This window comes from Lucilia cuprina, chromosome 6 (genome assembly GCF_022045245.1).
Source record: "Lucilia cuprina isolate Lc7/37 chromosome 6, ASM2204524v1, whole genome shotgun sequence".
Taxonomy (NCBI): domain Eukaryota; kingdom Metazoa; phylum Arthropoda; class Insecta; order Diptera; family Calliphoridae; genus Lucilia; species Lucilia cuprina.
In genome coordinates, this window is record NC_060954.1 from 49271461 (window position 1) to 49285661 (window position 14201).

At 24.3% G+C, this 14201-nt stretch overlaps 1 protein-coding gene across 6 annotated transcripts in view; it reads left to right on the forward strand.

Moving 5' to 3' along the window:
- The window catches only part of LOC111685995 (longitudinals lacking protein, isoforms F/I/K/T), a 171437-nt gene that overhangs the window by 92188 nt on the left and 65048 nt on the right, over nucleotides 1-14201 (forward strand). For 3 of the 6 annotated variants that reach the window (XM_046955527.1, XM_046955528.1, XM_046955526.1), the window contains exons 6-7: nucleotides 4885-5040; nucleotides 7196-9492. The exons of 2 other annotated variants lie outside the window; for them this stretch is intronic. In XM_046955527.1, coding sequence (XP_046811483.1) covers nucleotides 4885-5040; nucleotides 7196-8754 — 1715 coding nt within the window. In that variant the 3' untranslated portion in view covers nucleotides 8755-9492. Of the gene's footprint in view, nucleotides 1-4884; nucleotides 5041-7195; nucleotides 9493-14201 lie in introns of those variants that run through there. One more of the 6 variants, XM_046955529.1, reaches the window with a different exon arrangement.

Here is a 14201-nt window from a genome sequence, read left to right on the forward strand (position 1 = left end):
AGTCTATAGTCTTGACTACAAAACAGTCTGTAGTCTTGACTATAGAACACTCTGTAGTCTTGAATATAGAACAGTCTATAGTTTTGACTATAGAACAGTCTATAGTTTTAACTATAGAAAAGTCTATAGTCTTGACTATAGAACAGTCTATAGTCTTAACTATAGAAAAGTCTATAGTCTTAACTATAGAAAAGTCTATAGTCTTGACTAAAGAACAGTATATAGTATTGACTATAGAACAGTCTATAGTCTTGACAATTGAACAGTCTATAGTCTTGACTATAGAACAGTCTATAGTCTTGATTATAGAACAGTCTATAGTCTTGACTATAGAACAGTCTATAGTTTAGACTAAAGATCAGTCTATAGTCTTGGTATTTTACCGGTCTTTAGTCTTGACTATAAATCACTCTATAGTCTAGACTATAGATCAGTTACAGTCATGACTATATATCCGTTTATAGTCTTGACTAAAGATCAGTATATAGTCTTGATTATAGATCAGACTATAGTCTTGACTGTAGATCAGTCTATGGTCTTGATTACTCTATAGTCTATACTATTGATCAAGCTGCAGTCTTGACATCAGATCAGTTTATAGTCTTGATTAGTTAAACATCTGAACCACGCCTTTAAAATTCTATTCCTTCCCTGCTCTCTTTGCTCATTTGAAAGTAATATAACACAACAGCAACAACAACAACAAAAAATCAACATAAAATACCTCAAATTAATAAAAACAAATCTAAAAATTATGCTCAAATAATTAAATAAAACTAAAATTTCAAAAAATTCTATATAATTAAGCTTTAAAGCATTCCAATTTATAAAATTAACATTTAAGCAAAATTTCTTTAAAGTGCCTTTAGATAAAAATAAAAATTTAGTTTTTAAGAAAAACTTAAAAAAAAACTACAAAAAATAACGAAAAAACGACATTAACTTTAAAAAAGTCTCAAAATTAAGTTAAAACAAAATTTCGAAAAAAGCAATAATTTTCAAAAGAAAGAAATTAACTCTACAAGATACAAAAAAAAAAGAAAACTTGAAAAGTTTTAACAACAATTTCAAAAATTTTACAATATTGACTTCAAAAGTTTCTATAAACAAGCAAACACTTTTAAAGTTGTAAAAAATTCAGACGATAATTCCATTATATATATTCCAAATTATTTTTTTTACTCATAATCAAGTTTAAATTTTAAATTTAAATTAAAAAAATTGTTAATTTCACTGTTTATATTTCCAAAATTTTTTTCTACATAAAAACCAAGTCAAAATTGAATATTTTTTTGGACAAAAAACGGCTAAGCCGTTAATTATGCTCTTCTTTTATTAAACAAATTTTTCAAAATTTTTTTAAGGTCATGACCTTTTTTTTGTTACAAAAGTTTAGCTTAACCCACCCTGTCTTCCTTTTTTTTGATTATTAACTAAACTGCAAGTTTAAATTTTTCTCCTCAATTTTTTTCCCCATTTTCAAGATTTGAAGCGCATAATTTTTGTTTTACATTTTGACTTGACAAAATTTGCTCTAAACAAATTAAAAATTTGTTTTAATTTATATCACAAAAATTTTTGTTCTTAAAAAAGTTTTTTTTTAATTTCTAAAAGATTTATTTTTTTTTTATAATATTAATTATTTAAAAGAAAGCCATACATATTTATAATTTTAAGAAATACAAGTTTTAGTTAAGTTAATTAAAAAAAATTAAATAATTAAAAAAAATTTAAAAAAAACAACATAATGAAAAACAAAACCTCAGGTACTTAGTTTGTGTTAAAGAAATTTAAATATTTTATATACAACATATTTATATATAACTTTTATTATTCACAAAAATTCCCTTAAGAAAATAATTTCCCTAAATCTTATTTATTAAAATATTTATAATTATTATTTTTTTTATATTTATACAAATTCCATATAAACAAAAAGCTGTGCTTTTGTTTTTGCATAGAAAAGAAAACATTTTTCTCAATATTTTATATATTTTTTTTTACAAAAAAAGTGTGTGCTGGTAAAGGTTTAAGGCAAAGGAAAATAAGGAGGAAGTGGGAGTAGTAGTAGGGAATTTATCCCAATTAGGAGTAAGTTAGGGACATTTTTTTCCACATTACTTAACATCACATTATGTATTTCTGATCCTAAGAAAGGATATTTGTTCAGACTTGTTTTTAAGACTTTTGACAGTTTGTTCCTAATGAGGATACTTGTTCAGATTTTTAAAACTTTAAACAGTTTTAGGTTCCTTAACTGAAAATTTGAAATATTTTCATATTATGATTTTCTAAACCTTTTAGTGAATGAAAAGTTTGCGGGACATTCGCCATAGCAAATGTTCTTAATTGCTTTACGAAAGCATTGAAATTATAGATTGAAGGCTAGACCATAGACTAGACTAAAGCCTGGACTATATACTAAATTGTAGAATAGACTAGACTTTAGGCTTTATTCTAGAATATATACTAGATTATATACTATTGTAGACTATAGACTACATTATAGACTTGACTATAGACTACACCATCGACTAAACTATAGACTAGACTAGATGAAAGAGATCTCTTTTAGTCTATAATGTGTAGTTCAATCTATATTATAGTCTGCAGTCTAGACTATAGATTAGTTTATAGATTAGGTTATAGTTTAGTCTAATCTATAGCTCGGACTACGTGCAAGACTATAATTTAGACTATACTATTGACTAAACTATAGATTATTAAATGAACTATATATTAACTTATAGCCTATTCTAGAGACTACACTATAGACTTAACTATATATAAGGCTATAGTCTTGATTAGACTATACACTATACTATAGATTAAACTAGTTTATATTGTATACTAGAGGCTAGACTATAGAGTAAAATGTAGACTAGACAAAAGAATAGTCTATTCTAAGGACTAGACTATAGATTTGTCTATAGACTAGACTATATTAGAGATTAAACTAGTTTATATCCTATACTAGAGGCTAGACTATAAATTGGACTATAGACTAGACAAAAGAAGAGACTGTACTTAGGACTAGACTATAAATTGAACTATAGACTAGACTATAGACTAGACTGTAGACAAGACTATAGACTAGACTATAGACTAGACTATAGACTAGACTATAGACTAGACTATAGACTAGACTATAGACTAGACTATAGACTAGACTATAGACTATAGACTAGACTATAGACTAGACTATAGACTATAGACTAGACTATAGACTAGACTATAGACTAGACTATAGACTAGACTAGACTAAAGACCAGGCTATAGACTAGACTATATAATTTAAACTATACAATAGTCCAGACTATAGACTAGTCTAAAGACTAGGCTCTAAACTAACCCATAGTCTAAACTACAGCCTATAATGTAAACTAAACTAAACATTAGACTAAAGAGTTTACTTTAAAACTTCTCTCCTAACATTCCATACTTTCCTTCCTTCTCTCTCTTTGTACTTTGCAAATCTCTTACCTTAAGCACAACGAAATTTTTTGATCAACCAACACGTCACAAAAATACATAGTTTTCAAATAATTTTTATTTTTTTAATATATACAATATACAAACAGAATATATTTAAAATAATTTAATTTTTTTTATATATATACATATAAAATATTTATTTATTAAAACAAAAATAGCCCTTAATTTATTATTATTTAAATAATTTTTTCTCTTAGGAACTGCAACTTTTTTTAAACATTCCACTTAAAAAAAAAAAACACAAAAGAAAATTAATTTTTAAAAATTAAATAATTTTCTTGACACAAAAATAAAATAGTATTTTTTTCTCCCAGACAATAGTTCAAATAATGTTTAAAATAATTAAAACAATTATATACATAATATACTCTCTTTAATTTTTATTTTTTTCATTTATAAAGTTTAAATATAATTTTTTTGTTATAATTTTTTTAAATAATTGTAATTGGTTCTAATTGGTGTTGGGCTTACAAAAACAAAACAAAAAACATTTTTTTATAACTATATATATTTAAAATAATGTAATTTTAAAAATAAATAAACTTAAAAAATATAATTAAAACAAAAAATTTTTTTTGCTAAAATTTTAACAAAAATTCTTTTAATTTGTTTTTTTTTTAATTTAATTAAATAAAATATTTAAAAAAAATACTCATACCACAAAAAAACAACAACAACAATCTTTAGTAAAATAAGTTTTTTTAATATTTTTTCCTCTCCCCTTATATATTTTTTTATTATTATTATACTTATTATTAATTTTTATATGTAAAAATGTAAAAACAAAAATCCTCCCCCCAAAAAAATTTATTATTGTATAATAAAGTTATAAAAAAAAACAAAAACAAAAAACTTTGAAAAATTTGTATTAATTGTTAAAACAAAATAAGCGTTTAGACTTTTTATAATTTCATTTTTTTATAATTTGTGTTTAGCTTTACTTTTCTTTTATAATTTTAATTTTTTTTTGTAGCAATTTAGTTCTTTTTTTTTTCTTTTGTTACCACACAAAACAAAAACATCACCTATACACTATTTTTATACTTTTTTTGGTTTAAAAGTAAGTAAAACTTCAATTTTCTTTTTAATATTTTAATTAAAAAAAATTTTTTTTGTTAAATTTCAATTTGCTTTTTATTTTTCTTTATTTGTTTTTATTTTTTCTCAATGTCCCTTTTTTATTTAAATCAAAAACTAAAAAAAAACTGTTACTCTCTCTTTAAACTCTTAAACTCGAAAATAAATGCTCTTCAACTAAAGTAATTTGAAATTTTTCAAATAAAATTCAAACATTGCTCTCTTAAATAAACATTAAATAAATCCTTTTAAATCCTTTTATCTCTTATCTTTTACTAATTTCTTTTCTTTTTTTCTCTTCACCTTTTCTAGATAATTTACAAAATGATGCCATTAATCAAGGTCTTACTACGAATACAACAACATCAGCTTCTGCCCAGCAAGAGTCTCGTATACGTGTACGCAACTGGTTAATGTTGGCGGATCAATCGATTTTGGAAAAGAATTATAATGATGGCAGCTCTGGTGGTGAGTTGTGCGAATTGTTTTTGAAGTTCTTTTAAAGTCTTGTTTTTATTAATTATTTCTAAATATTTTTTTATTGATTTTTAAACTTTTTCTTTTAGTTATAAGTTGATTTTATTTAAAAATTAAAAAAAAAATGCCCGTTAACGTTCAGAATTCATATTCTAATCAAATAGACTAGAGAATGTCTGCTTTTAGCACTATAAACATATATCATGATATGAAGAGAGAGTGAATCCTTTAAAAACAGATATCGGCAAACAGCTCTCTCATAAGTTATCTAGCTCGCACATAAATTATCATTTGTCTCTTAGCAAAGTAATTAGAGTTCTTGTACTTTAATCATATATACTCTTAATAATTAAAAGGAGAACCTAGAAATCTTTTGTAAAGTAATCAGCAAAGAGCTCTCTTTATTTTCGTCTGTATTCACACTTGTAAAGAAAATGAACTAAATCAATTAGAAAGAATCATTTTTACTTTACTATCGATAGCTGTTTTTTACACTCTTAGCAGATATGCAACTTAAAAAGAGGAATTAAACATTGACTTGAACACATATATCGACAAAAAGCTCTCTTGTGAATTCTTTTGATTTTCTAGCTTATTTAAAAGCTCCTTATTACTCTATGACAATTTGTGCTTAAAAAATTGGTTTAAGAAAGTCTGAAACGATCTGTGTGTGGTCTTAGATAGATTCGTTTAAAAAGCTTTATTATTTTTGTAAAGCTTCGTATATAAGAGAGAGAGAGAGAGATAAAATGAATAAGATTTCTCTCTTTTCACTGCCGCTGTCTGCTCTCAAAATTCAAAATAAAGAAAACTAAAGCGTTCTGCAGTTCCGAAAAGAACGATATTTTGAAATATTTTATCAATGTGAGAACAGTAAATATAAAACCTCTTTTCCGATATTTGAAAAGCAAGGTTATAGTTTAAAGAGAACCATGACTCTCTAAGTGTTATTGATAAAAAGCTCAACAATAAAAGCTTACAAATTAGAAAAAAAACAAACAAATGAATCAAAATCCCACATTTTCACTTTTCTTCGATTCCGTCTTTAAAAATTCAAAGTAAAAAAGTCTATAGCCAATTCTCTTGCCTTCTCGCTTTTGTAAGCTCTCTATTATATAAATAATAAACATGAACGTGATCACAGAGCAATTTTAATACTCTTTGCCGTTTGCTGCTTTAACATTTGAAGCAGATAAGAACTATTTTCAATAATCTATAAGTTTTTTCACTCTTATTGGTTATAGTCTCAAAATAGATGCTAAAATTGTACGACATCTGGATTAAAAAGCTCTGTCGCGACCTCTTAAAGTTTTGTGTAGAGAAAAAGCTTGTTAAAAAGCTAAATAGAGAATTCTGCAGAATTCAATGCCGTTACGTGTTTTTACTGATCGATAAAACACTGAATTTAAAACAGATATGAAAAGTGCTCTTTCGTAATCTCTTATAGTTTCAGGCCTAAGTAATCTCTCACCTAATTGTTTCTCACTCTTAGCCGATGACTGCTTTAGAATTGCGACATAGAGAAGAAGTTTAGAGCTTTATTTCTGCTCCATATTTATTGGTAAAACTTGAGCAAAAAAAAAAAAAAACAGATTCTTGAGTTTTTGAAACATTTTAAAAAAAGCTAAAAGCTTTTATTTTAGTACTTAAAATCAAGAAATCCAGATCTGGCATTCTACGAAATTTATGTATATTTTTTTAAGTTAATTTTAATTTATATCTTCTTAATTACTTATTTTTAAGTTTATAATTTAATTAAATTTTCTTCTCTTTCAGTTTTATCATTTGTTTTTGTAAAAATTATATATTTTTTTCTAATAATTTTTTTTTACAGTTTTTCCTTTTATTTTTCCCCACCAAAAAAAAAGTATTCTACAAAATTTTCTTTGTTTTTTTTATTTTCTACACTTTCTTAACTTCTGCTGTTTTGTTTTGGTTTCATCTTTTGTTAACTTCCAACCAAAAGATCTTTAATTCAAATCCAAAAATTACCATGATAATATGAAATTAACTTTAATTTTCTTTTCCCCCTTTTTTAATAAATTCTCTTTTCACGCTTCAAAATATGAAAAATAAAATAAAAAACAAAATTACTACAACAAAAACTAAAACTAACAAAATATTGCTAATAATTACTAATAATTAGTAGAACAACAATTAACCAAGAATAACAACAATACCCTGATAACGTCCAATTCAAATGCTACTAATAATAACAACAACAACAACACTACTACCACCACTGGTTTAGTTGTTAATCCCTCGACAAATGCTGTTAACGCAACCACTACTAATACAAATCTTAACCTAACCACACAAAATACACCCACAATACAACGTATTGGCAGCATTGGACGTACCACCATTACTTGTATTACCCCGGCTGGTGGCGATGCTACTGCCACTAATCCTCAAGCTGCTTTGGCTGCTGCCGGTGTTGAATTGGATGCTGTGGACGATAATAATAGCATGACTGAGGTGGTGGTTAAAATTGAAAATTCCGCCACTTCCTCGCAAGATGAAGATGAGGAAATGCCCGATGAGGGTGATGATGCCCCCACCACTGAAACCAATGAAGAAGATGAGGAAACTGATATGAACTATGATGATATTAAACTCTCTAGTCCCATGATGTGGGCCATTGATAGTGTTAAAATCGAACAGGAAGAGGAATTTGAAGATATTTTAACCGCTGGCTTTGATAACACCACCACTTCATTGGACAATGATGATGAATTCTTACAAACTGTACCTTCTGTTACCATGGGCAATATGTCGGGCGATATGGACATGCAAAAGAATCGTGTTTTGGTGGCAAAGAAACGTGTCTCGTTGGAAACTCTTAAATCACTTAATAAACATCCGGGTAAAAATCAATCGTATGTTACACAAATCGAACTGCAAGATCCACAAGAGCTGCTGGAGAAACATCAACATTTCCAAAAGTTACGTTTGCAGCCCAATCAGCCAGTGCAAATTAAGTTACGCTCCATACCAGCCACCATAACTAGTATACAACCTAAAATGGCGGGATCCGTAGCTCCTCCACTTGCTCCCTTATCCACTTTAAAAGCTGGCGGTATGTCTGACATGAAACCAGGATCTTCAAATTCTAATGTCGAATTCAAATCTACCATTTCCGAGGATAGACGTTATCGTATGATTACCCAAAATCAACGTACCCGTAAAGAATCCTTAGAACATTCCGAGGATATGATCTACAATGCAGACATTGAAAAACCCTGGGTATGTCGCAACTGTAATCGCAATTACAAATGGAAGAACAGTCTTAAGTGTCATTTGAAAAATGAATGCGGTCAACCGCCACGTTATTTCTGCAGTAAACTTTGTGGTTATGCCACCAATGTTCACAGTAATCTCAAACGTCACATGAATACCAAATGTCGTGAACGTACCGAAGAAGATAATCAAATGCTATTGCAACAGGTTCAAGTCCAACAGCCACAATTGGTGCATCAAACCAAATCATTAACCAACACCACCAATACCAATGCAACGATAACAACAACCTCAAATTGTGGCAATATCAATACTATTTCAGCCGCAGGAACTCTTCTACCAACAGCAACCAATAATAATGGCATCACTGGCATTACATCGAGCAACAACAATAATAATAACAACAACAACACCACCACCTCTACTACATCCACTTATACTTTGGTCTTTCAGAAGAGCGAATAGAAATTGGAAAATTTGAGGGAGAAAGTTATACAATTATTATATGACAAAACTTTAGAGAGCACTAGTCGTGACAGTTATTTTGTGCCGGAGGAATCAATGGCCGAAGATAATGATCATAACTGAGTAATAGTAGTAATGCCGTTACGACACTGAGTATGTATGGTCAAAAACTGAGTAAAATGTTATAACGTTAAGTTTTAAAGAAATAATAGAAAAAGTTTTAATTGACTTTTTTTGTCCGCTCTCACTGTACTCCCTCAATTAAAGTGAGAAATTTTCAGTGCAATTTTTATTTTTGTTTTATTAAAGAAAATGTGTGAATTTTTTGTTTAAAATTTTAGATTTTTTTGTTAAAATTTCTTTGTTAGTTTTTAAATGTTTGATCACTTTCTAAAATAACGCTTAAAACTATAACGATTAACGTTTGAATTAGTTTCGACAAGACCAGAAGGTCTCTTTATAATATAAGTATAGACTTTCTATAGACTTCGTAAATCAGATCAGTTTTATTAATACAAATCAAGTACGAATCTGTCAAGTTTGACATACATTTTTGAAAATTTTCAAATTATTTTGAAAAGTATAACAGTTTTTTTTTATATTTCCTACGTTCTGCATGTTAAAAAGAATCAAATTTGTTATTACAAAACTGTTACACAGAATTTTTAAGAATTTTTTATGATTTGTAAGTTATTCGTATTCGCATTAATCCAGATCAGTTTTATTAATACAAATCAAGTACGAATCTGTCAAGTTTGAAATACTTTTTTTTTTTTGAAAATTTTCAAATTGTTATAAAACGTATAACAGTTTTATATATTTCTTTTTATAAATCCTTAAGATTTAAAACAGTATTTTTTTAAAAATTTTAAAAAAAATCAAGTAGTTTCAAATAATTTTCAATATTTGTAGTTATTTCAGCTTTATAACTGCAAATGTTAATTTAATTTATAAGAAAAAAGTTTAAAACTGTTATACTTGTATAACAGTTGTTGGCAGAAAGCTTAATTATAACAAATTTAAACATTTGCATGAATATTTCGAAAATGTGATAGTTTTTTTTTCAAATTTTCAACAATTTGTTAAAGATTTTTAACTTAAAAAACTGTTATACTGGTTTATTTGCCTAAAAGCTGTTATTTTTTATAACAAATATATTTAAAACATATTAAAAAGAACAATTCTATCATGTCAAGTTATTTACTGTAAAAAATTTTCAATTTTCTAACACTTTTGAAAACTGTTATACTGGTATAACAGTTATTTCATGTAGATGAATTGTTTAGAATCGTAACTGGCCTATTTTGTTTACAAATTCTTTATAAATTTTTAACATTTCAAGTAGTTTTAAATTTTGTCTTTTTCTGTTATATTTTTATAACAGTTTTTCGAAAACAATCCTTATTATAACAATTTAAATATTCTAAGTTATTTTATGGGGAATATGTTAAAGATTTGAACTATTTAAAACAATTTTGAAACTGTTATACCGGTTTATACTGACTAACTATAAAAAAATATAACAGTTTTCTATTTAACATATTTTTATTAAAATTATCAACTTAAACATTTCAAATTATTTTCAATTTTGCCATTTTTAAACTGTTATATTTTTATAACAGTTATATTGAAAAAAAATAATTAGAACAGTTTAAACTTTAGAAGAAGCATTTAAAGAAATATGTTAAAGATTTCAACTATTTACAATGATTTGAAAACTGTTATACTGATGTGTTTTGTCAAAAACTTTTATATTTGTATAACAGTTTCTTAGAAAAATCCTTAATTATAGCAATTTAAACATATGTAGCTTTGTATAAATTAGTGTGTTACCATTTATAACAGTTTGAAAACTGTTATACTCTTGTAATAGTCGATTTTAACAAGCTGTTTTATTTAGAAAACTTCAAAAACATAATTTTATTGACATTTCTTTAAAAAAAAATTCCAAACTGTTATACTAGTATAACAGTTATTTAAAAAAAAACTTATTTCTAACATTTCATTCGTTTGAACATGTTTTTGAAGGTATGTATATCTTAAAGATTATGACTATTTACAACGATTTTAAAACTGTTATACTGATTTATAAAGCAAAAACAAACATTATATTTGTATGACAGTTTCTTACAAAGAACCCTATCTATAGCAACTAAAGCATGTCTAGCTTTATATATAGTAGTATGTGACCATTTATAACAGTTTAATAACTGTTATACTCTTGTAATAGTCAATTTTAACAAGCTGATTAATTTAGAAAACTTTAAAAACATAATTTTATTGAAATTTCTTTAAAAAAATTCCAAACTGTTATACTAGTATAACAGTTATTCAAACAAACCAAATTGCTAATATTTCTTTAATTTAATGTTATTTTTTAAGAAAAGATTTTAAATATTTGCAATAATTTTAAAACTGTTATACTGATTTGTACCGTCAAAAATCTTTAGAAAAATCCTTAATTATAGCAATTGAAGCATTTTTAGCTTTACATAAAGTAGTACCAGTTTGAAAACTTTTCATACTCTTTTTAAACTGTTATACTAGTATAACAGTTATTTAAACAATTGTAATTTTTAATATTTCTTTATAAATTGAAAACATTTTAAAATGTTTTATATTTTAGTTGTTTTTTTCTTGATTTTTTTTTTACTTTATGGACTTTTTGTTATTGCTATAACAGTTATGGTATTAAAACTGAATGTTGAAGTTTTTTTTTAATTTTTATTAAAAATTCTTTAAAGAATTTTATTATTTTTTGAAATTTTAAGAATTTTTTCTTTTTTTTCACACATTTTCTTATTTTTTTTTTTAATTTTTATTAATTATTTAATAATGATCTCATATATATATTTTTAAACACAAGCAAGCCATTTATGTAATTTTCTAGTCAGAAACAAAGAATTTTTTTTCTTAGAATTTAATTTTTAAATTAGCATTAGCAAAGACAGAAAGATATTATTAAAAGTAAAAACTTATTTGTATTTAATTATTATTATTATTTTTTTTAAATTTAAGTTATTTTTATGGTATAAAAAGAAACAAAAATATATTTAATTAATATATATAAATATATATTTACAAAATGAAAATACATTTATAACTTAATATTTATAAAGCAAAAAAAAATTAAAAATATAAAAACTAAACTCTAGTCAATAAAAGATTTTCTTTTTTTAATTTTAAAAATTTGTAAGCAACTTCTAAAGCTTTTAATTTATATTTTTTTATAAATATATAAAATTAAAGAAAAAGATTTAAAGCTGTAAAAACAAATCTTAAGCTTGAAAGAAAAATTTAAAAAATCAAACAAAAAAATTATTATAATAAACAAAAAAATCTAAAAAAAATGTTATATATTTTAGATTTTTATTTATTTTAAATTAAACATTTTTTTTAATGGAAAGTTTGTTTTTTTAAACTTTTTTAATTTTATTTTAATTTAATTTAAATTTTTTTTAATTTAATTTTTAATTTTTTTTTATTTTTTTATTTTATTTGTTTTTTTTTGTTTTATTTTGTTTTTAAAATTGTTAAAAAAAACTTTTATTATTTATTATAAAAACAAAAGAAATTACCCAAAAATTAAAAAAAAGTCATGCTAGTCAATGTTTTTAAAAGAAAAATATAAATATTTTTTTATATTTTAGAAAATTAATAAAAAAAAATAATTTTATTTATAAAATATAATCTATTTATATAAAATTTTGTGTTAATTATAAATTTAATTTAAATTTAAAAATTATTTATATATAAAAAAAGTTTAGTCAAAAAAAAAAACTTGAAATTTTTTGAAAAAAATTTTTTTTTATTTAAAAAAATTTTTTAAAATTCATTAGCAAAAAACAATTATAATAATAATAATTACAACAAACTTAAAAATTTGGGCAATATAATGTAAAATATTTAAAATTTTTTTTTAACCAGAAAAAAAAACTTATGAATTATTAAAGAAAATATTAAAAATGCAAACAACCAACAAAACAACACAATAAATTAATATTATAAATATTACATGTGTATTCTAGTCTAAAATAAAACCAACAAAAAAACACTTTACACTTAAAAAATAAAACCAAAAAAAAAAAAAAAAAATTCTAACACTTACTCTAACAAAGAAAAGAAAAAATTACACAATATTGAAAAAAGAAAACAATTTTTTGAATTATTAATTAATTAATTAATTAAATAAATAAATAAATAAATATAAATTAATATGTAAAATATATTAAAAGAAATATTAAAAAAAAAAACAACAACAAAAAAGACTTTTTATTTCAAAAAAAGAAAAAAATACACAAAACATCATATCATCACATCACACTCTCCACATCCTAGACATTTTTACCAAAAAATACATTTTGAAATCTTTAAAACATTTCCTCTTAACCTCTGTTCCTTTACCTTTCCTATTCCTTTCCTTTTTCCTATTTTTCCTTTTTTTCTATTTTCCCCCTTTTTCTTTAAAAGAAATTTTTTAAGAATAATTTTTACTAACCAATTTTTTCTTTTAGGTGTCTTCGAATTGAATCCCTGTTCCATTCGAGCCTGTGCTAGAGGACGTGGTTTTCTTTCAAGCACCTTTAATATAAAAAAAAACGTTTTCAAAATCGTAGACTTGTTTATGTGTGTGTGTGTGTATGTATATTATTACAAATTAGTTCTGGGTTTAAACGTAGCGTAAACTTAGAGAACCTCTACTACTACAACTACAACCGGTTGGCTCTTCATCTTTAAAAACAACGTAAAATTTTAATTTATTTTTAAAAGTAAAACTTTTTAATAAATTTCTTTTCTTTTTATTTCTTTTTATTTTCAATTTTTTCTTAAAGTGTTTCAAAGTAATGCATGCCTTTTCTTGTTAACTACCCGACTAGCTAGTAAACAAAAATGAAACCCTGTACTCTACTCTAAAGGATTTTATTTAGGAAAAAATACAAAAACTAATTTTTTTTTCTTGTGTACAACTTTTAAACTTTATTATTGTGTAAATTGTAATATTTTGTGAAAAAAATACTTTATAAAATCTATTTTGGTAGTTAATTTTTTTGTATTAAAATTTTTTGTTTGTTTTTATTTTATAATAATTTTGTTTTTTTTTTATATTTTACAGCATTTAATTTTTTTTTTTTTTGAATTTTTATAAATTTTGTTTTTTTCCCTCTTTTTGAAAGAAACGGAACGTAACACTTGGATTGTATTGGCTTTAACCTTGTGAAAACAATTTTGTCAAAATTTCTTTATTTTTTCAAATTTTATGCTGTTTCCGGTTCTTTTTCTTAAAAACAACAAAAATCCACTTAAATAAACTTCTATTATTTTATTTTAAAAAAACTTTTCTACAGGTAAATTTTATACATATTTTTTTTTTAACAATTTTCTTTTAGTAGTTATAAATTTTTTATTTTAAAAAAATAGCTTAAATCTAGAAACAACAAAAAAAGAAT